General features: G+C 45.6%; 2 protein-coding genes across 5 annotated transcripts in view; one reads left to right on the forward strand and one right to left on the reverse strand.

Annotated features, from left to right (window-relative positions):
• Window positions 1-208: 208 nt before the first annotated feature.
• Window positions 209-18,989, reverse strand: LOC134384152 (uncharacterized). Its single transcript, XM_063105764.1, is given in 2 exon segments — window positions 209-798; window positions 13,401-18,989. Coding segments are annotated over 2 exon segments (5,295 nt in total). The 5' UTR covers window positions 18,106-18,989.
• PATJ (PATJ crumbs cell polarity complex component) overlaps window positions 353-23,403 on the forward strand; it is a 369,539-nt gene continuing 346,488 nt past the window's right edge. For all 4 annotated transcript variants that reach the window (XM_063103640.1, XM_063103641.1, XM_063103642.1 and 1 more), the window contains exon 1: window positions 353-474. The gene's annotated coding sequence lies outside the window, so the exon portion shown is untranslated. The remainder of the gene's footprint in view (window positions 475-23,403) is intronic.

Below are 23,403 nucleotides of genomic sequence, written 5' to 3' on the forward strand. Positions count from 1 at the left end.
TATTTTATGTTGCGTCAGCTGACATAGAAAACACAGGGGAGGGATGAGAGAACGAGAACCAAAAGGGCAAAAGGACAAGGGGCTGAGCAGACTGGCCCCAGTGCTTTCCTCACTGCCCTCCGACCACTCCGGTCCGGCCGGATCTGCCCGCCGCTAGCGCCGGCTGCCTCCACCACGCGGCCCCCACGCCCCACCTTGCCCGGGCTCTTTAACCGTCCTTGGCCCAGTCGAGCTTCACCTGCACAAAAGTAGTGAAGCCAACTGCCCACCCAACTCGGAGCCGGCCTCCCGCGGCCCCGGGCTCCCCCGCCCGCGCCACCCCGGCGCCCCGCCCCGGGCGGGGAGGTTCGGGGCAAGGGGAGGGCCTGCCAGGTGAGGCGCGGTCACCCCAGGCTCTCACTTCCGCCCAGGTGAGGGAGGGCCGGCGCCGAGCCCGTCCGCCCCAGACTCCCACCCGCACCTCCGCCGGAGCAGGTAAAGTGTGGGGTGTCGGCTGTGGCCCGGGGGTCCCCGCGCCTGGAGGTCGGCCGGGGGCAGCTCCCAAGCCCGCTTCCCGAGCCTGCCTTCCCTGACCCCGCGCGCCCAGGCGGAGGGCGCCGCGGGGCGCTCGGAGGGGCCGCGAGGGTGCGGGCTGCCCGTGGCATGTGTCCGCGCTGGCTCCGGAGGCTGGGCGGGGGCGCCGTCCTCCTGCGTCGGGCCCGGTGACCCCACCGCGGTCCCCGCCCCGCTGCGCCGGAGGCCGCGGGCAGGGGAGCAGCCGAGCCTCGGCCGGCCTTCCCGGCCTCAAATCTCGGCCCACTTTTGTACGAGAGTGTGGCACGGATCAGATTTGGCACCCACATCGGCCCTCCGCTTCGCCCCCAGAGCTGGGCAGGTTCTTTCTTTTCCACCGGTGGCCGTGGAAGGAGTGAACAGGTGGTGCCCCGCCTCGGAGCCCGAGAAAGAGGGGCTGCCCAGACCCGGGCTGTGGGGGACAGTTGGCTCCAACTGGGGCCCCTGCTCGTCACGTAGCCGAGATTCCCAGGCCAGCAGTCAGGCCTGCGCTCTACCAGCCTCGCTTCGTAGATGGAGAAGACTAGGGGGAAAGTGCTCTGGCCTCCAGGCTTTGGGGAAATTCCTGGATTCCTGCGTCAAGTCAAGCTCAGGAAAGCATTTCCAGACCCTTCCCACTCTCCAGAAGCCCCAGCCCACCAGGCACACCCAGCGGACCGAAATAATCTCTTCCTGCGGTGTTCACTTGGCACTTTGTCGTATCTCCAGATGGCTCAGATCACTTTAGATTCGAATTCCTTGTTTACTGGTTTGTCTCCGCAATTGAGAGGGTGCTTCTTTCAGGGCTTTGTTTTTCTCGGTTGCTTCTCAACTGCATTCAGGGTCTGGCCTTTGGTAGGTGCGCAACAAGTGTTTTTTAAATGAATGAAGAAGCCTAGACCAAGAAGAAAAATCTCAGTTCCACTGAGAATGATACCACATTCTAGGCTGACTAAGCACCTATGGGTTGCCCATTCAGTTGCACACGTCTATTTTAGAGGAAAACTAAGGAGAAGTGAAGGTTAAAACTTCAGTTTGTTCATTTTGCAGCATTAGAAAATGTTAGGCGAGGTCTTGGCTTTTAGCTAAAATATGAGCTTTATGTTTCCAGGCCCCTAACGAACGGCTTTTATAAGGATTATTAAAACTTTAAGGTAATTAAAAAGCTAATAAGTATGTAAGTGGACAGAATTTATAAAATGAGGTCTGAAGAGATTTGCCCTGTTATCAATCTCATAAAATGGGCTTGTCATTAGAAAAACAGTTTTGTTTAAAGTTGAAAAGAAATTGTATTCAGTTTTCATCTGTATTTAGCTATGCCTTAATAAGTTCAAGTCATGTATTAATATTTTTATTACTTTATAGCTAACATACAAGTATATTCATTGGAGAAAAATTGGAGAAAATTTTCAAAAAAGAAACTAAAAGCACACAGAAACCCTTCCACCCACTGTTGAGAGATAACCAGTAGTAACATTATGATACATTTTCTTTCAGTTTGTATTTTTAAAGTAAAAAAGAAAAATCTGTATATTTTCTCACAGTAAATTCACTTTTAGAACCTTGTTTTTCTGAGACAGCAGCTCAGCATTTCCTAGTCCTTACAATTGTGTTTTTACTTAAAAACATTTAGTAATTATCCTTACACCAGTCAAGCAGTCTGAATTTACTTGCTTTGTTAAAGTTTAACAAAAAAATATATTAGGTTGGGGAAGCCAAAATGGGGTTCAATTTGTTTACTTAAGACTTTGCTCACCTTGGTAGTAGAGTAAGTTTTTTTTTTTAGAAACAAGACTGTTTTTCCTTAGTATTAGCAATGGTCATGCAATGCAATGTTTGGATGCCTTTCTGTAAAGCCCCCATTTTAGGTTTTGGTCCAAATGGAAAGTTAGTGCCTATCAATCCCCTTCTTTTTATTCAGTAGGATAGATGGATGCTGAAGATGTAGAGTCTGCTTATTTTTTGTGTTTGCACAACTGTGCAGCCTTTAGAGTTTGGAGACATGTAATTGGGTACACTTAACCATATAACTCATGGGAAATCATTGATTCTGGTCCTCCATTTTCCCATTTGTGAAAAATCTACCCCACTGTGAGTTGGGGAGGTTGAAAGGAAATAATGTGCAAGAATGTGTCTTGTAAACGGTAAGCCACTATTCTCCCACACTTTGCTCCACTCAGATGTTTAATTCTGATAAAATTATGGAGTTGCGCTCTTTTTATTGGGAAGAACTCAAGTTTGTGAGTGTTGTCACTCATGGTTACTTTGATAAAAGGCAGAGACCATATGAGCTGATAAAAGTCTTTTCTAAAAGCACTGTACAGGTAGCTTTCTGGAAAGGTATAGATTAAAACTTCCCTGTCAATACAGTACAAACATATGCTATCTGTACCTGTGACCAGCTACACATGTGCCAGCCGCACATATGACCATCGGCACATTGGGATTGAGATGTGCTATAAATGTAAAATACACACTAGATTTTGAAGACCTTTAGTGTAAAATGATCTCAAATATTTCATTAATTTTTATATTATTTACATATTTAAATAATTTATATATTGGATTAAGTAAAATATATTATTAAAATTAATTTTACCTGTTTCTTTTTACCTTTTTCATGAAAATTTAAAATTACTTATATAGCCCACATATTTCTGTTGGATGTCACTGGGTTAGGATTCAGTATGAGTATGTTTATCCTTAAGAGGGTTTAGTTTACTGAAGCATTTATATTCCTATTTATAAACTAACTTATTTAAACTACAAGTTATAGGACTTCTTCATAATCCTTTCCTTATATTCATTGCATTGATGAAACATTTTATTGTTCAGTCTTCTCAGAAATAATTATTATTGATTACACAGCAAAATTTCAGCTAAAATAATTTAATTAGTTTCTTGAAGCCTTAAAATATCTTAAATCATTTTGATTAAAAAGAGATGCTAATAATAATAATAGCTGCCATTTGTTGAACGCATACTGTGTGCTAGGCCAAATGCGCTACAGTATCTTATTTAGTCCTTTCAACTATAAATGTGAAGGAATTTTTAACTCTTTTTTACAAATGAGGAAACTGAGGTACAGGAATATTTAAGCAATTGGTCACAAGAACACGGAGGTGGTCCTGGGGTGGTGATGCTGTAGGAGAGGGTCTGAGGAGGTCTGATGGTCAGCCTCAACCCACCCCCTCCTCTTACCAGGTTCTTGTATCTGCCACAGGAAAGAATTCAAGAGCAGAATCACAGTAGAAAGTGAGAACAGGTTAATGTAACAAATAAGAGATACAGATGTCATAGAGAAAGCGCAGCCTCGCTCCAGAGATTAAACAGGGCCCATACCAAATTTAATACAAAAGAAAGAAATAGATATTCACAAAGTGCAGGCTGGCCCTAGAGTGAACAGCAGCCTGCTAAAGGCAAACTTGATACAAAAAGAAAGAAATACACACCTCAGGTGAAATGCGGGCTGGCACTAGGAGAGTGAGCAACAGTCCTGCTTTCTACCAGGATTCAACTTTTATAGTTTTGCTATCTATAAGTATTCATGCTGTGTAATGACTGTTCAGCTAAGGCTGTGGTTCCTAGTTATGTAATCTAGTTTTGCACATGCTCAGTTGGTGTCTTTTAGAGCATGCTCATTGGTCAAATTCCATCATATGAACGCAATAAACTTCGAATATTCTATGCGCTCTCTAGTGCCTCCAGTGGAAGGTCATTTAAGGGGTAAATTGCTTTTCACTGAGCATGCTCAGACAGTGAGTTGCCCCTTGCAACCTCAATCTCTACATGCTGGTGCTGAAAATAAGTGCTACAGGCCACAGTAGCTCAGGACTCAGGGGTGGAGCTTGAGTCCTAGGGAAGTGATTTGAGACTCAGGGGAATGGCCTGAAAGCTGATTCCTTGGGACTGAGCACCTCCTATCTCAGAGGAACCCAGGTCTCTGATTTCATAGCTTGTAGACTATAGAATATCCATATTTCAAGAATTGGTTATTGAGTCAACTGGAAAAAAGTTGACTATTGAAGCAGATATTTAATTCTAATCCTGGTTGTTGTGTTAGTGACCAATAGGAAACCATCTAAATGCTCATCCACAGGAGATTCGGGGACTGGCAGGTTAGCTCAGTTGGTTAGAGCACAGCCTTATAAAACAAGGTCACAGGTTCAGGTCCCCATACTGGCCAGCCGCCAAAACAAACAAACAAACAACACCCCCCCCCCAAAAAAAAAAACCCTCCCAGGATATTGGATGCATAAAGTGTATATTCCTCTGGAGGAATGTTTAGTTGTTACAGTGAAGAAGAACTGTGTATATCGTCGTGAATAAATCTTAAAGATGTAAAGTTGAGCTTAAATAAGCAAATTCTTGAAGAATAAATATACAGTATTATGCCATTGAAAAGAGTTTAAAAACTTGTCAGACAATAACTGTAAACAAAGATAAGAGTGTGTTTTAAGAATTTCAAATTTGAATCTGTCTGTATTGATTGCATGCATTTTGGAAGCTGCCTTATGGTTAAAAGAAGTTAATAAAATCTCTGTGGGATGAGCATTTTCTAAAGTAGGTCTTGCTAAATCAACCCAAAAAGTCCCACACTTTGCTTTGGCACTCTGTACTCCCTTCCCAGTTTGGTAGGTAGCTTTCAGGGACAGGTCAGTTTTCAATTTGCTTTAACTCCTAGTTAATGGGCATGGCTTTGATAATAGGGGCTGAGCCGGGCTTCTGCCTACTCTCCGTTGAAGTTCTTTTCTGGAGCTTCTCATGAAGATCTAGGGCAGAAGTTGATAGGAGAGGGAGATGAGTTAAGTGAATGTTGAGGGTCAGGTTGATAAACATTCCCTCTATTGAAAATTTGAAATCCTCACCTGTCATTTTCAAAGTAGTTATCTCATAAAAAAGTCATTAACATTTGACCCCCTCCCCATGAAGTTAACACAAGGGCATCTATGTTTTCTTCCTCTGTTTTTACCTTTTTTCATAGCATTTTCCCTTATTTGTTTATTTCTAAATTGTAGGGAGTTTTCAGCATTTGCAAAATGGGGATGACAGTTATTGTTAAGAAGATAGATGAGATAATGATATTCAGAATGGCCTTGCCCTTGAACATAGTAGGCATCAAAAAAATAGTTGATTTAGTGTCAAACGAATGGTTTTTGGGGAAAAGGCCCGGAGAAAGAGGGAGCGTGAACATTGGTGGGCAGGATATCCAAAACCTAGTGTGGCCTATTTCACAATTTGCTAGGATTGTTTTAAGTAGCACAAGCATTCCAAAAATCATATGACCATATTTCTGGAGTCAGTTAAGACCACACAGTCTGCAGAGTGGGGAAAATTGAACAGATTTTTGAGGTGGAAACTAATCATTAGTGAAGAGTATGAAGACCCAGGTCTTCGCAGTGGGGGACTGGCTACATGATCAGAGATCATGTATGAAAATTGCCCAGATTTGGGGTTTTTTTGCTGCTTATTGGAGAAAGTCACCTACAGGAATGCAGAAGCATACTACAAAGCAGTTTAACTTGGTTCATTCAAAAGTGCCCATGATACAGGCAGAGAGTATTGATATGTTTTGATTAGCTTTGAATAGTTTAATGAGAAAATTAGTATTTAGCCAACTGAATTTATTCTGAAAAATGGACTCGATTTTCAGCTATGATTCTAAGTTTAACATGGTGTCTTTTAACTTTGATTTCAACATTTCCTGAATGTTCAATGTCTGGCGGACTTAAACATTGCTGTGGCTTAGGCATACAGCCCCCAAATGTCAGGATCATTCAGGAATTTATATATTTGTTTCCAAAATTCCAGGGCTATAGTGTTTTGGCAGTGGTCAAAAGTTTAGTATTTTTATATCTATGGCATTTAGAAAAGGTCTTGATCATTTGGAAGGAAGGCAAGGCTGGGACATCTGACTTAAATCTGTATTTGCATGGCAACAAATGCATTTATTTGGCGTCCTGGCTGAGAGTCCCCATTGTTCTTTGGCTAGGAGAGTTTGTTTTTCATTTAATGAGTATCTGTTATATGCTGAGTTTTGAGGACAAAAGAATGATTAGATACATCCTGAGCTTTGTGCTCCAAAGGAAGCAATAGAAACATAAAGCAGCTCATATACTTCAATTGTTGAATAACTTCTGAAATCATGACTTTATTTTCACTTAATGGCTCATTGATTCTTCAAACTCCCTCATTCAGTGAGCTCTGGGAAAGTCCTATTGGGGGGTTATGTGCAGTCTATCCTATTGAGTGATCTGCTCAATTCACATATGCAGTTAGAAGCTGAATACCTGTACTTTCCCAAAGAGACTGACTGTGATCTTTTAATATTAAATTTTCAAGATAGACATATTGGATGTCTATCCAATTGTTACATCAGTGAGGAATTACATTCTTGTGAGCTACTGGGAGTCTGAAAAGTGTGTTTCCCAGAGTCTTTAATTTGCCTAAATTCTTGATCTAAGGATTTTAATAAATCTTTTCAATAAGATTTTTTTTCCTCCACCTAGAAATTTAAATTTAATTTGATTTAGTTTAAATTAAATCTCTGCGTCAACTTTTTTTCAAATATTGCATTATCTGGTGTTGACTAAGGACGTTGGGCTTAAAAAAAAAGCCACAATATTATAATAATTTCTTTCAGTCAAATCCTACAGTGAACCAGATTTGTCAGATATGAAAAATTCATGGCATAAACTCTGTTGATTGATGATGGAGTGGAAGCTGCTGAGCATAATAAACTTCTCGTTTTCATGTACAGCATGAGGACCATGATACACTGTGGCATTTTAATGTCTGGGTTGTGACCAATTGTAGGTACTCTATCCATGACAGGTTAGACTCAGCTTTACCATGTTTCAACAAACTTGAAATTCCCTTCTATAAGCCTGTTAGTTTCTTAAATAAATAGGTCAGATTTGTTTGGCTGGAAATTTCCTATGACTGTACCATGAGTGAGACATGGGTTCCATTTAGCCTGAGTGCTACTTGCTGCATGTTCAGCTTGCATTTCTTCCTTCTCTCATCATATATTCTTAGAGCTTTAGTTCTCTTCACTAGAGCTTTTAGTTCCCTCTGTAGAGCTTTAGTTCTTTCCCTAAATATAACCTAACTGTGGAATTGTAGTAATTTCTAGGCCTGCTTTGTGGACATAGTTTAGCCTTATTAAATATGAGTCAGAGGGCTGAGTGTTGAATGGCCAGTCTATCCTTTATCCTTTAACCATTACCGTTGAGGGTACTCTACCACCATGGTTTCCAAAAGGTGCTGGATGATCCATTGGGAGGGTAAGAAGATTACAATAAAACTTTAAAATTTTTACCTTACTATCATGAAGTTTCTATTTTATTTATGTTTTACAACATATAACATGTTAATATAGTAGTATATGTTTATAACTACAAAAATACATTGAAGTGCATGGTTAACGTATTTTTACTGATGGAAATGTGTGTTTAAAAAAGTTTGAAGAGGCAGGGGCGTGACGGGGGACCATCGGGGTTGTTGCTGCGGCTCCTGTCACCAGATTCTCGGCGCCCCGCGGTGCTCATGCACCGCAACCCTTCGTAAAACGGTGATTTGTATTGCGCACTGGTTGTTAGGCTTGTGGCCCAAAATAAGAACATAAACTCCGGAGTTTCAAGATGGCGGCGGCTGCGGCGGCTGGCGCGGAGTAGCTGAGGTGGAAAAGGTGGCCACTGGGCCTCAGGCAGCCGGGAAACTTGTGGACCTTTCTCTGGCCATCTCTTAAGGGAGGACTGCTGCTGCTGGCCGGTCGTGGGGGCTCAACGCCACTTTGCCCCCGGCAGGAGAGGCTGCCTCATTTACAGGCAACAGCTTTGAAGTGTGGAGCAGGAAAAGAACTGATTCTTAGCTGCAAAAGCGAGTCTTGAAACAGGGAACACGGCGCCAGGGCTGCTGTGGATGCAGCCAGGATCCCGGAGGCTGGGGCCGCACTGAAGGCGGCCAGCTGCCCTATCCAGGATTCGAGGTTTCAGGCCGGCATTAAAGAAGACTCCTGGGAGCGCCCGAGCGGCGCCGCGACTGAACAACCCGAGGCGGCAGCGCCGAGAACACGGAAGGCAACAAACCAGAGACAGAGCGAGCGCCCGACCTGGCACAGCACTGTGAGTGATCCCTGGCAAAGCTCTGTTCGGGGGGTGGATGCCCACGCGGCTCCCCGCCTGCACCACCAGGCCACTCATTGCCCCGGTGCTGCCTCCATTTTCCCAGGTGCGGGCAGCTCCGCCCTGCTCGGCCATCACTGAGCCCATTTGCTTGGCCTGGCGCGGGGCTTTCCGGACCCTGCGGGCCGACCTCCTCTCCCACTCCCTCCACGGTTCTCTGGCAGGGCTGGGGGTGTGGGGCGTCCCGACCAGTTTTGGGAGGGCTAGGAAGTACGGGCGGGCCGACTGTCACTCCACCACACCCTGGACTCCGGCCCCGGTAAACTTCCTGTTACTGGGAGGCAGATACCATCTCTGCGACCACCAGTTTGGAAAAAAGCCTAACGAATTTCTGGTTGGGAATAGTGTGGTAGGAGAGTTCCCAGGTCTGCTTGAACCTGCCGGAGAGCAGGCTGCAGGCGGGCACTAGACTCGGTTTATACCGGGGGGATACAAAGGTGAACAAGACCCGAGAAAGATCTACACAGTGCTACAAAGGCACCCAGAGAGTCTGGTCGTCTGTGCCTAGCAGAAACCTGGTAGACTTCCTGGGCGAGGCGGTGCTGAGCAGGGTCTTGAAGGCCCAGCTGATAGACGAGGGGTGCAGAAGACACGCCCCAACCCAGCACAGTGTGCACAGAGGGGGGAGACGTGCGGCCAGGGAGGCGGAGACTCGACAGAAACCACACACCCGGTGGGGTCGCCACTGCACGATCTAACAGCCTGGGCCAGAGCACACTGAACGGGGAGAAGTCCTGTACAGAAAGTGAAAGCTCAACAGAGATCACACACCCTGTGGTACGTGATCCACCAGCCCAGCAGAGTACAAGCTGACCAGAAAGGTGGATCCCCGGAGAAGCCCAAGACCCGAGGCAACCACACACACAAGACACTAGAGGCCAACTGAGCAGTCACGGCGGGAGCCATACCAAATTGGCAACCACAGCAACATCCTAGTTAGTCATTAGTCTTAAACCGGTGGACTGTGAAACCCCCTGCCACAATGAATAAACAACAAAAAAAAGACACCAGAAATACAAAAAATCAAGAAAGTACACCACCAAAAGTTAATAAATCTCATACTCTAGATCCTATAGAACAAGAAGCCCTTGAAATAACTGATAAGGAATTTCGAGTGATAATTCTAAGGAAACTGAATGAGATACAAGAAAACTCAGCTAGACATCATGATGAAATGAGGAAAAGTATACAGGATCTGAAAGAGGAAATATACAAGGAAATCAATGTCCTGAAAAAAAATGTAGCAGAACTTGCTGAACTGAAGAAGTTATTCAGCGAAATAAAAAACACAACGGAGAGTTTAACCAGCAGGCTTGTCGAAGTTGAAGAGAGAACCTCTGAACTTGAAGATGGGCTGTTTGAAATAACACAAGCAGACAAAAAGAAAGAAAAAAGAATCAAGGACATGGAAGAAAATCTGAGAGAGATATCAGACAACCTCAAGCGCTCAAATATCCGAGTCATGGGTATTCCAGAAGGGGAGGAAAATGGAGATTCCATTGAAAACATATTCAACAAAATAGTGGCAGAAAACTTCCCAGGTATAGGAAAAATCACAGATCTTCAGATTCAGGAAGCTCAACGATCTCCAAACGTATTCAACCCAAAAAGGCCTTCTCCAAGACATGTCATAGTCAAATTGGCAAAACTCAGAGACAAAGAGAGAATCTTAAAAGCTGCAAGAGAGAAGCATCAAATCAGCTATAAGGGAGCCCCAATCAGGTTAACATCAGACTTTTCATCACAAACCCTAAAAGCTAGAAAGGAATGGGATGATATTTTCAAAATACTAAAAGACAAAGATTGCCAGCCAAGAATACTCTACCCTGCAAGGCTATCCTTCCGAAATGAGGGGCAAATAGTATATTTCTCAGACAAACAAAAACTGCGGGAGTTCACTACCACAAGACCACCCTTACAAGAAATCCTCAAGGGAGTACTGGGTTTGGTTCCTGAAAAATAACTACTGAAAGACTCCCGCAGTGGGTAGTCAGTCAGTTCAGGGAGACCCTCCCAAGGAACAGCGAGACCACGGCTTCGGATGCAAAAACAAGAGGTTTATTGAACACACAGGTACCCGGGCGACTCAGTCTTTTGAAAGACTGGCGCGCCGAGTAGAGCTCCTGGGTCCTTTTTATAGCAAAAAGCGCGGGTACAGAAGCGAGAAGCAAGGTAATTGGTTAGTTTAAATCAAGCCAGGGGTGAACTTCGGTCAAGTGGGAGTCCTTGAAACAGCTGAGGGGCACTCTTGAAACTTTAACTGACTTGTCTATTTCTGGGAACTATCCGCCCTTTGCCTCGGGCCGGGGCCCAGGTGCATAACCACAGATATCCTGTTTGACTCTGTTCCCCTTGTTTCTTAACTTGACTTTTTGGCTGTATTTTCCCTATACTGCGGCTAGCTGGAAAAGAAAAAAGAAAAACACTTCCTTCATTCCCCCATTTTTTCTTGTGGATCGCTCTAATCTTAGAGCGGAATTAAAGGTTATCTTCGTCATCTAAGGTTTGGTATTTTTGTCTAAGGACCAGAATTTTAACTGCACTTACCCTATCATTGATGAATTGGACTAGTCTATTGATGACGTAGGGCCCAAGGGTGAACAACAGAAGGAGGAGTAATAGGGGCCCGGCGATGGTTGACAGTAGGGTGGTCAACCAAGGGGAGTTATTGAACCAACCTTCAAACCAGTTTTGATCTTTTTGGCGCTCTAACTGTCTTTTATCTAGTCTTTGTTTGAGTTTGGCCATGGTGTCTCGTATCACACCTGAATGGTCTACATAAAAACAGCACTCCTCTCTGAGGGCCGCGCAGAGGCCTCCCTCTCTTAAAAACAGTAAGTCAAGGCCTCGCCTATTTTGGAGTACTACCTCAGATAGAGAAGTCAATGAGTCCTCTAACTTGCTGACTGAATCCTGGAGGGCCCGGAGGTCAGTGTCCATGGCAGTCTGGAGCTCGGTTAGGCCCCGCTGGAGGTCTATAGGTCCTTTAATCAGAGCAGCCGAGCCGGTACCTATACCTGCCACAATTCCCAGTAGGACAGCTAGGGTAAGTGTGAGAGGTTCTCTCTTAAACCTGGGATGAGGGTTGTCATAGGCCTGCAACAAAGTTTCTTCAGGATGGTAATAGATGCGAGGAATCAGCTGAACCTGGACACAGAAATCCTTAGACTGATTAAAAACTGAGAGGGAAACGCAAGGGGTGAGACCGGTGCTGCAAGCCCACCAGCTATGGTTGGAGGGGAGAAGGTACTGATGGTCCCCGGAGGAATTGATGGATAGGGTCTGGTTGCAAAGATGTTGATGGGTAGAAGGTATTGTTCCTATACATAACCCTTGTCCTGTGACCTCTGTGAGAGTAAGCTTTCCCTGGGTCCCCCAACGGCAACTCTCGGCGCTGGTATAATTGGCCTCTCCCAAAAAGGCTATTCCTTCATAGTAGGGGGGGCTTATGGCCAGACAGAGCCAGCAATGCTCTGTGGCGTTCGGGTTGGTGGCATTTAGAGCTAGGAAGGCCCCCTGTACAAGACCAAAGAGCCTGTCACCCGTGGTGGGGGGTAGAGTGCCTGGTGATAGGAGGCTCTGTGTAGCAGTGCTCCTTTGTGCCGCGGGGGGTTGCCTGCTAGTCATTGGGAACAGCTTGTTGCTAGGAGGTCCCTGTTCTGCAAGGACGGGGTCGGGGCCCACTGCCACAGTTGGCATATTGGTGATATCTAGGCGAATGGTGAACAGTACACCTGGATCGTTTCCCGTCAAATAGAACCTTAGTCCCCAGGTTCTTCCTTGTGCCCAATCTCTGGAATTTTTTCCTTTCTCTGTGAATTTTATTTTAAGGGGGTTACACCAGCCGGAGTTGTCACAGCTTTTACTGCTACCATTACGTTCTACAGTTATGAGGTCCCATGAGGAACTAGGTCCCCAGTAGACTGTCCCCGTGGTTTCACAACCCCATTCTTTGCAATATAGGGATTCCAGCCCTCCGCACCTTCTAGCTTCTGAAAGGGTCCGGCCATCCCGGGGGCACACGTAGAAGGGGGAAGCGGCAAGCCTGTTTCTAGCTCGGGGATAGCTGCACCCTGGGACCCCCCAGGTGATCTGATTATAAGCTTTTGTATAGTCTGAATCAGGGGGTCTGATCTGGGCCGAGCCCGATGCTATGTATCCCGGGATATCCCAGGTCTCAATACCCGCCGCCAGGGCACATACATCAGGTTTAAGATCGGGCCACCAAGTCCAAGGCGGCTGGGTAGCCTGTTTGGTCCAGACAACTTCTCCAGTTTGGGACAGTACCTTCCAGGTGAGGATCACAGGCCGGTGGGGGTTCTTACCCGGTGGACTCATTTTTCCGCCGCCGAATACGCAGCTTAAGAGGATGATCAGTCCTTTCCAGCTCCCAGGTCTCGTTTGGTGCCGGGGGTGGTGCAGGCTTGAGATGGGAAGCATGGACCCAGGCAGCGATGCCATCAACTTTTACTGCGGTCGGGGTGGTCAGCAATACCAGATACGGGCCTTTCCACCGAGGCTCAAGGTTGCTGGGTCGATGGCGTCTGACCAGCACTCGGTCTCCGACCTGGAACGGGTGGGGGACAGCTATGGTACCGGGCTGATATGCCTCTTTGATCTGGTCCCAAATCTGGGTCTTCACAACTTCTAGAGCCTTTAAATGGGTAAATAAGACAGGGAGAAAATTATCATCGGGACCCAGTGTTTCTCCCAACTCAAGTATGGGGGGGGGTCCCCCGTAGAGGATTTCATAGGGAGTTAGACCGTACTGGCCAGGGGTATTCCTGGCTCTGAACAGCGCTAAGGGAAGGAGGGCCACCCAGTCTTTTCCACCGGTCTCTAAGGCCAATTTAGTTAAGGTCTCTTTGATGGTTCTATTCATTCTCTCTACTTGACCTGAGCTCTGGGGCCTATACGCACAATGTAACTTCCAATTTATCCCCAGTTGTGTGGCCAGTCCCTGGCTTACCTGAGCAACAAAGGCTGGGCCATTATCTGACCCGATCACCTTGGGGATCCCGAAACGGGGCAGGATTTCTTCTAGTATCTTTTTACATACAGTCAGGGCCGTTTCCGTTTTGGTAGGAAAAGCTTCTACCCATCCAGAGAAAGTATCTACAAATACTAGCAGATACCTGTTCCCATACCGGCCAGGCTTTACCTCTGTAAAGTCTACTTCCCAGTATACGCCGGGTCGATCTCCCCGTTGTCTTTTTCCGGTCTCTCGGTAGGTGGTAGTCGCATTAGTCATGGCACAAGCCGGACACCGATTGGCGACTTCTTGAACGGTGGACCGGAGATTCGGGATGGAGAGGCTGGTGCGGCTCGTTAGTTGAAGGAGCTTTTCTGGTCCTAAGTGTGTTAGCTGATGTAACCGCTGAATGAATTCTTTTCCCTGGTCAGGAGTGAGCTCTCTTGGCTTGGTCCTAGCTTGAGCAGGCTCGATTGGCTCTTGAAGCTTTATAGTTTCTGCTAGCACCCTGACCGACAGGGCGGCTTGTTTTGCAGCCTCGTCGGCCCTCCGGTTCCCGGCCGCCACAGGGTTATTTCCTCTCTGGTGGCCCGGGCAGTGGATAATGGCGACCTGCTTAGGGAGGTGAATGGCCTCTAGCAGAGCCAGAATTTCTTCTTTGTTTTTAATGTCTTTTCCAGCCGAAGTGAGCAGTCCCCTCTGTTTATATATTGCCCCATGAATGTGAGCAGTGGCAAAAGCATACCTGCTGTCCGTGTAGATGTTGATGTTTTTTCCTTCGGCTAGGCGTAATGCCTGCGTCAAGGCGATTAGCTCGGCCTTCTGGGCTGATGTCCCTTCTGGCAGGCTGCTTGCCCATACCGTCCGTTTGCCATCTACGATGGCGGCCCCTGCTCTCCGCTTACCTTCCACAATGAAGCTGCTACCGTCTGTATACCAGGCAGGCACTCCGGGCAATGGCTGGTCCTTCAGGTCCCGTCGAGTCCCAGCTTCTTCAGCAAGGATTTCTGAGCATTGGTGTACTGGGGTGGATTCTGACTCGACTGGTAGTAGGGTAGCTGGGTTCAGGACAGCAGGGGGCGCGAAAGATATCCTTTCGTTTAGCAGCAAACTCTGGTAATGAGTCATTCTGGCATTGGTCATCCACCGATTGGGGGGCTGCCGCACAATACTTTCGAGGCTGTGGGAAGCAATCACAGTCACATTTTGCCCCAAGGTTAACTTATCAGCGTCTTTGAGGAGGAGTGCCACTGCAGCAACCGCTTTTAGGCAGGTTGGCCACCCACTGGCCACTGGATCCAGTTTTTTTGATAGATAAGCTACTGGCCGTCGCCATGGTCCTAGGGTCTGAGTAAGCACTCCTCGGGCTACACCGGCTCTTTCATCTACGTATAGAGTAAATGGTTTGGTGAGGTCTGGGAGAGCCAAGGCGGGGGCAGACAGCAAGGCTTTTTTTATGTGGTCAAAAGCCTTTTGATGCTCCTCAGTCCAGGTAAAAGGAATGTTTTCCCTTGTCAGGGGGTACAAGGGTGCAGCCAGGGAAGCAAACCCAGGAATCCAGAGCCTGCAGAATCCGGCAGTACCCAGAAATTCGCGGACCTGCCTGGGGGTTGTGGGAGTAGGGATCTTCATAACTGTAGCTTTCCGGGCCGGGGTCAGCCATCCTTTTCCCTCCTTGAGCAGGTACCCCAAATAGGTGACCTCTTTCTGGCATAACTGGGCCTTTTTAGCTGATACCCGGTACCCCAACTTACTCAGTTCCTGCAAGAGCTTTTGTGTCCCTCTTTTGCAGCCTTCATATGTGGGAGCTGCCACTAGGAGGTCGTCCACATATTGGAGTAATATGACCTGGGGGTTGAGAGCCCTAAAAGGAGTTAAATCCCGGTGGAGGGCCTCGTCGAAGAGAGTGGGTGAGTTCTTGAACCCCTGTGGCAGCCGTGTCCAGGTCAGCTGACCAGCGTTACCTTTTTCTGGGTCTCTCCACTCGAACGCGAACAGTGGCTGGCTGTTGGGGTGTAGTTTGAGGCAAAAAAAGGCATCCTTGAGATCCAAGACTGAGTACCAAGTGTGACTAGGCGGAAGGGAACTCAGGAGGCTGTATGGGTTTGGGACTGAGGGATGAATGTCTTGCACCCTTTTGTTAATTTCTCTCAAGTCTTGGACTGGCCGATAGTCATTGGTCCCTGGCTTTTTTACTGGTAGCAGAGGGGTGTTCCAGGGCGACTGGCAGGGCACTAAGACCCCTAGGTCTAAGAACCTTTGGATGTGGGGTCTGATGCCTTCCCGGGCTTCTTTAGTCATTGGATACTGTCGGACAGCCACCGGTGAGGCACCCGATTTCAACTCTACTACTACTGGTGGGACGTTATTGGCCAGTCCCATACCTGTCTTTTCTGCCCATACGGTGGGAAAAAGTTGGAGCCAGGATGGGTCGATGGAGGGAGAGGCCGGCTTTTCATACAGCCGGTATTCTTCTTCTAGGTTTAGGACCAGGCACATGGTAGAGTGATCTCCCCATGTTACTTGTGGGCCCTCTGTAGAAAACTGGATTTGAGCTTTTAGTTTGGTCAGGATGTCCCGGCCCAACAGAGGAGTAGGGCACTCAGGTATGACCAAAAAGGAATGGGTCACTTGCTTATGTCCGACCCTTAAAAGTCTCTGTGTGGTCCAGGGGTAGACTTTGCTGCCGGTCGCTCCTACTACGACTGTCCGCCTGGACCCTACCTTCCCCATGGGTTGGGTCAGTACCGAATGTTCAGCCCCGGTATCGACCAGAAACTCGATGGGGGTCCCCTCCACTGTCAATGTTACCCTAGGTTCGGGGAGGGGGTCCGAACCTTGACTCCCCTAGTCGTCTAGGGATAGAACCCTAGCTTTTTTGTCGTTTTTCTTTTTTCGGGGGCATTCCCTTGCCCAGTGGCCTTTCTCTTTGCAGTAGGCGCACTGGTCCCTGTCGAGAGGAGGCCTTTTGTCCCTAGGTGTCGGTCTTGCCCGGTTGCTCAGGGTCCCTTTCTGCTTATCTGTAAACCCTTTATCACTTACTACTGTGGCCAAAATCCTAGTTAAATTTTTTTCTTGGCGTTTATCACGCCGTCTCTCTCTCTCTTCTGTCTCTTTTTTTTCTCTTTCCTGTCTTTCTTCTTCTGTTTCTCTCTTGTGGTACACCTTTTCTGCCTCCTTTACTAAGTCTTGTAAGGAAAAGTCTTGGAGCCCCTCTAGTCTTTGTAACTTTTTCTTGATATCTGGGGCTGACTGGCCGATAAAGGCCATGGCAACTGCCGCCTGCTGTCCCTCAGAAGAGGGGTCAAACGGAGTGTATCTCCTATATGCCTCCATCAGGCGTTCCAAGAAAACCGAGGGGGGTTCTACCGGTCCCTGCAAGACCTCTCTTACCTTAGCCAAATTGGTGGGGCGCCGGGCTGCCCCTTTGAGACCTGCCACTAGAGTCCGGCGGTAGACCAGAAGACGCTCCCTACCTTCGGCCGTGTTGTAATCCCATTGAGGTCGATTGAGGGGGAAGGCCTCATTAATGAGGTTCTCGAGTTGTGTAGGGGCCCCGTTGTCCCCGAGAACGTTCTTGCGGGCCTCCAGAAGAATCCTTTCTCGCTCTTCAGTGGTGAAGAGGATCTGGAGTAGCTGTTGGCAATCGTCCCAAGTGGGCTGGTGAGAGAACATAAGGGACTCAAGAAGTCCCGTGAGTCCTGCTGGTTTTTCAGAAAAAGAAGGATGGTTAGATTTCCAATTATAAAGATCTGCTGAGGAAAAAGGCCAATATTGTAGAGGAACTAGGCCGTTGGGCTCGGCTGGGGGTCCTATGGCTCGGAGGGGTAAAATCACAGTGGAGTCAGGACCTGAGTCGTCTGCCGGACTGCGGGCACGGCGACTCCTGGTCCTAGCGGCTGGTCCCTCAGGATCGGAACTATCGGGCGCCTGGCCCGGCACCGGTCCGATCGCCTGAGGGGCCAGAGGAGGCGGCAGGGCCGCCGGGTAGGGCGGGGGCTCAGAGAGAAGGAGCGAGTCGTCTGGTGTCGGGAGGACGGGGGGTTGGGGAGGGGCGGAAGGCTTCCTTGTAGGTGGCCTTTGAGTATTTTCTGATCCCGAAACAACAGCGACTTTGCTGGAGGGTGGCACCCAGGGAGGGGGATTCTGGGCGAGGTCTTGCCATACCACGACATAGGCAACCTGGTCCGGGTGTCCTCCGGTCTCCTGAAAAACAATCTTTTTAACTGCAAAAATGACAGTAAGATCAAAGGTTCCCTCTGGCGGCCAACCTACGCCGAATGTGGGCCACTCAGACGAACAGAAAGTCTGCCATTTTCCTTTTTTGATCTCCATGGACAGATTGTGAGCCCTGGCTTTGACATCTTTCCAATGATCTAGAGTAAGGGAGAGGGGCGTAAGGGCACCTTGCCCCATCTCGAAAATTTCCAATAGGGGAACGACGACGCAAAGACCTATCACAACTAAGACAAAAAGAAACCAGAAACGGCGACGAGACCGAGTGCCGTAGAAATAGAAGAAAGAGTCCGATGGCAGAGCGCGCCTCCCGAGACGCGGTGAGACCAAAACACAATAATCCTCTGCCAAGGGGTCCACCAGGCGTCCCTGGTCCTCCCCTGATCCTGGGACGTCTCCCAGGATTGCCGGGTGGCGAGCCCCCGAACACGTCTGTTCGCTACCCGCACTTCGCTCCCAGAGCGACTAACCCGGAACAAACTGAAACCAAAATGCGCGCGCTCAGAAAAGACAGTCAGAGTCACAGGATTAGACACAGAAACGAGACACAGAGCAGTCGCTGGCCAGCTTACCTCCCGCAGGTGGGTCGGTGGTCCCTGGGTAGGGGTCTCCGATCCCGGACGAGCCCCCAAATGAAAGACTCCCGCAGTGGGTAGTCAGTCAGTTCAGGGAGACCCTCCCAAGGAACAGCGAGACCACGGCTTCGGATGCAAAAACAAGAGGTTTATTGAACACACAGGTACCCGGGCGACTCAGTCTTTTGAAAGACTGGCGCGCCGAGTAGAGCTCCTGGGTCCTTTTTATAGCAAAAAGCGCGGGTACAGAAGCGAGAAGCAAGGTAATTGGTTAGTTTAAATCAAGCCAGGGGTGAACTTCGGTCAAGTGGGAGTCCTTGAAACAGCTGAGGGGCACTCTTGAAACTTTAACTGACTTGTCTATTTCTGGGAACTATCCGCCCTTTGCCTCGGGCCGGGGCCCAGGTGCATAACCACAGATATCCTGTTTGACTCTGTTCCCCTTGTTTCTTAACTTGACTTTTTGGCTGTATTTTCCCTATACTGCGGCTAGCTGGAAAAGAAAAAAGAAAAACACTTCCTTCACTACCACTGCCATAAAAACCTAAGAAAAATCTAAACCCGCTAGTACAATAAAAATGGCATTCATGAAGAGAAAACAAGCTAACAAAAACACTATCTACAACCTAAGGAACCAACAAACAAAGAAACCAAACAGTAAATCAGAAAGCAAGGAACAAAAGACACCTAAGACAACCAAACAACCAATAAAATGCTAAGAATAAATCAACACCTTTCAATAACAACTCTTAATGTTAAAGGCTTAAATTCCCCAATTAAAAGACACAGACTGGCTGACTGGATCAAAAAGCAGGACCCAACTATATGCTGCCTACAAGAGACCCACCTCACCCATAAAGATTCACACAGACTAAGAGTAAAAGGATGGAAAAAGATTTACCATGCAAACAGAAAAGAAAAACGAGCTGGAGTGGCTATTCTTATATCTGACAAAATAGACTTTAAACTAAAAACCATAAAAAGAGACAATGAGGGACACTACTTAATGATAAAAGGACTGATCCATCAAGAAGACATAACAATCATAAATATGTACGCACCCAATGTTGGAGCAGCCAGATTTATAAAACAAACTCTATTAGACCTAAAGAAGGAAATAGACACTAATACCATAATAGCAGGGGACCTGAACACTCCACTTTCAATATTAGACAGATCATCTAGGCAAAGAATCAGTAGAGAAACACAAGATCTAAACAAGACTCTAGACCAATTGGAATTGGCAGATATCTACAGAACATTCCACCCAACAACCTCAGAATATTCATTCTTCTCATCAGCACATGGATCATTCTCCAAGATAGATCACATATTAGGTCACAAATCAAGTCTCAATAAATTCAAAAAAATTGGAATTATCCCATGTATCTTCTCAGACCACAATGGATTAAAACTAGAAATTAATAACAAACAAAACTCTGGAAACTATACAAACACATGGAAATTAAACAGCATTCTACTTAATGACATATGGGTCCAAGAAGAAATCAAGCAGGAAATCAAAAAGTTTATTGAAACTAATGAAAACAATGATACATCATACCAAAACCTGTGGGATACTGCAAAAGCAGTATTGAGGGGAAAATTTATTGCATTAAATGCTCACTTCAGAAGAATGGAAAGATGGCAAGTGAACAACCTAACACTTCACCTTAAAGAACTAGAAAAACAAGAACAATCCAATCCTAAAGTTAGCAGACGGAAAGAAATCATTAAGATCAGAGCAGAACTGAATGAAATTGAAAACCAAAAAACAATTCAAAAGATCAACGAATCAAAAAGTTGGTTTTTTGAAAAGATAAATAAAATTGACAAACCATTAGCATGGCTAACAAAAAAAAGAAGAGAGAAGACTCAAATAACAAAAATTAGAAATGAAAAAGGCGATATTACAACTGATTCATCTGAAATACAAGGAATCATTCGAGACTACTATAAACAACTATACGCCAACAAATTTGAAAATCTGGAGGAAATGGATAAATTTCTGGACACACACAAGCTCCCAAAACTGAACCGTGAAGACGTAGAAAATTTGAACAGACCAATAACAATAAAGGAGATTGAAGCTGTTATCAGAAGGCTCCCAACAAAGAAAAGCCCAGGACCAGATGGATTCACAGCAGAATTTTACCAAACATTCAAAGAGGAATTGACACCAATTCTTTACAAACTATTCCAAAAGATTGAAACGGACGCAAATCTCCCAAACTCATTCTATGAAGCAAACATCATCCTGATACCAAAACCAGGTAAAGATATAACCAAAAAAGAAAACTACAGGCCGATATCCTTGATGAATATAGATGCAAAAATCCTCACTAAAATACTAGCAAACAGAATACAGCAACACATACGAAAAATTATTCATCACGATCAAGTGGGATTCATCCCAGGGATGCAAGGTTGGTTCAACATACGCAAATCAATAAATGTGATACACCATATTAATAAACTCAAACACAAGGACCATATGATCATCTCTATAGATGCTGAAAAAGCATTTGATAAAGTTCAGCACTCATTCATGACAAAGACCCTCTATAAGTTAGGTATAGAGGGAAAGTATCTCAACATAATTAAAGCCATATATGACAAACCCACTGCCAATATCATCCTGAATGGGGAAAAGCTGAAAGCTTTTCCTTTAAGAACAGGAACTAGACAAGGATGCCCACTCTCACCACTCCTATTCAACATAGTGTTGGAAGTACTAGCCAGAGCAATCAGAGAAGAGAAGGAAATAAAGGGCATCCAGATTGGAAAAGATGAAGTCAAACTGTCCCTGTTTGCAGATGACATGATCCTATATATCGAACAGCCTAAAACCTCTACAAAAAAACTGTTGGAATTGATAAATGATTTCAGCACAGTAGCAGGATACAAAATCAACACACAAAAATCAGTAGCATTTCTTTTCTCCAATAGTGAACATGCAGAAGGAGAAATCAAGAAAGCCTGCCCATTTACAATAGCCACCAAAAAAATAAAATACTTAGGAATTGAGTTAACCAAGGAGGTGAAAAATCTCTATAATGAGAACTACAAACCACTGCTGAGAGAAATTAGAGAGGATACAAGAAGATGGAAAGATATCCCATGCTCTTGGATTGGAAGAATCAACATAGTGAAAATGTCCATACTACCCAAAGTGATATACAAATTCAATGCAATCCCCATCAAAATTCCAAAGACATTTTTCTCAGAAATGGAAAAAACTATTCAGACATTTATATGGAACAATAAAAGACCACGAATAGCCAAAGCAATGCTCAGCAAAAAAAATAAAGCTGGAGGCATAACACTACCTGACTTTAAGCTATACTACAAAGCTATAATAACCAAAACAGTATGGTACTGGCATAAAAACAGACACACTGACCAATGGAATAGAATAGAGAATCCAGAAATCAACCCTCACACTTACTGCCATCTGATCTTTGACAAAGGCACCAAGCCTATTCACTGGGGAAGGGACTGCCTCTTCAGCAAGTGGTGCTGGGATAACTGGATATCGTTATGCAGGAGAATGAAACTAGATCCATACCTCTCACCATATACTAAAATCAACTCAAAATGGATTAAGGATTTAAATATACACCCTGAGACAATAAAACTTCTTAAAGAAAACATAGGGGAAACACTTCAGGAAATAGGACTGGGCACAGACTTCATGAATACGACCCCAAAAGCACGGGCAACCAAAGGAAAAATAAACAAATGGGATTATATCAAACTAAAAAGCTTCTGCACAGCAAAAGAAACAATTAAAAGAGTTAAAAGACAACCAACAGAGTGGGAGAAAATATTTGCAAAATATACATCTGACAAAGGATTAATATCCAGAATATATAAGGAACTCAAACAACTTTACAAGAAGAAAACAAGCAACCCAATTAAAAAATGGGCAAAAGAGCTAAGTAGGCATTTCTCTAAGGAAGATATCCAAATGGCCAACAGCCATATGAAAAAATGCTCAACATCACTCAGCATCCGGGAAATGCAAATCAAAACCACATTGAGATACCATCTAACCCCAGTTAGGATGGCTAAAATCCAAAAGACTATGAACGATAAATGCTGGCGAGGCTGCGGAGAAAAAGGAACTCTCATACATTGTTGGTGGGACTGCAAAATGGTGCAGCCTCTATGGAAAATGGTATGGAGGTTCCTTAAACAATTGCAAATAGATCTACCATACGACCCAGCCATCCCACTGTTGGGAATATACCCAGAGGAATGGAAATCATCAAGTCGAAGGTATACCTGTTCCCCAATGTTCATCGCAGCACTCTTTACAATAGCCAAGAGTTGGAACCAGCCCAAATGCCCATCATCAGATGAGTGGATACGGAAAATGTGGTACATCTACACAATGGAATACTACTCAGCTATAAAAACGAATGAAATACTGCCATTTGCAAGAACATGGATGGACCTCGAGAGAATTATATTAAGTGAAACAAGTCAGGCACAGAAAGAGAAATACCACATGTTCTCACTTATTGGTGGGAGCTAAAAATTAATATATAAATTCACACACACACATACACACATACACACACAAACGGAGGGGGGGGGGTAAGAAGATATAACAACCACAATTATTTGAAGTTGATACAACAAACAAACAGAAAGGACATGGTTGGGGGGGAGGGGGGGAGGGAGAAGGGAGGGAGGTTTTGGTGATGGGGAGCATTAATCAGCTACAATGTATATCGACAAAATAAAATTTAAAAAATAAAAAAATTAATTTCTTAAAAAAAAAAAAAAAAAAAAAAAAAAAAAAAAAAAAAAAAAGAACATAAACTCCATGTGGCCAAAAGTTTGTGCCTTTTCTATTCATTACTAAATCCTCGTGCTTAGAACAGTGAATAGCATG

Source organism: Cynocephalus volans, chromosome 8, assembly GCF_027409185.1.
Source record: "Cynocephalus volans isolate mCynVol1 chromosome 8, mCynVol1.pri, whole genome shotgun sequence".
Lineage (NCBI taxonomy): Eukaryota > Metazoa > Chordata > Mammalia > Dermoptera > Cynocephalidae > Cynocephalus > Cynocephalus volans.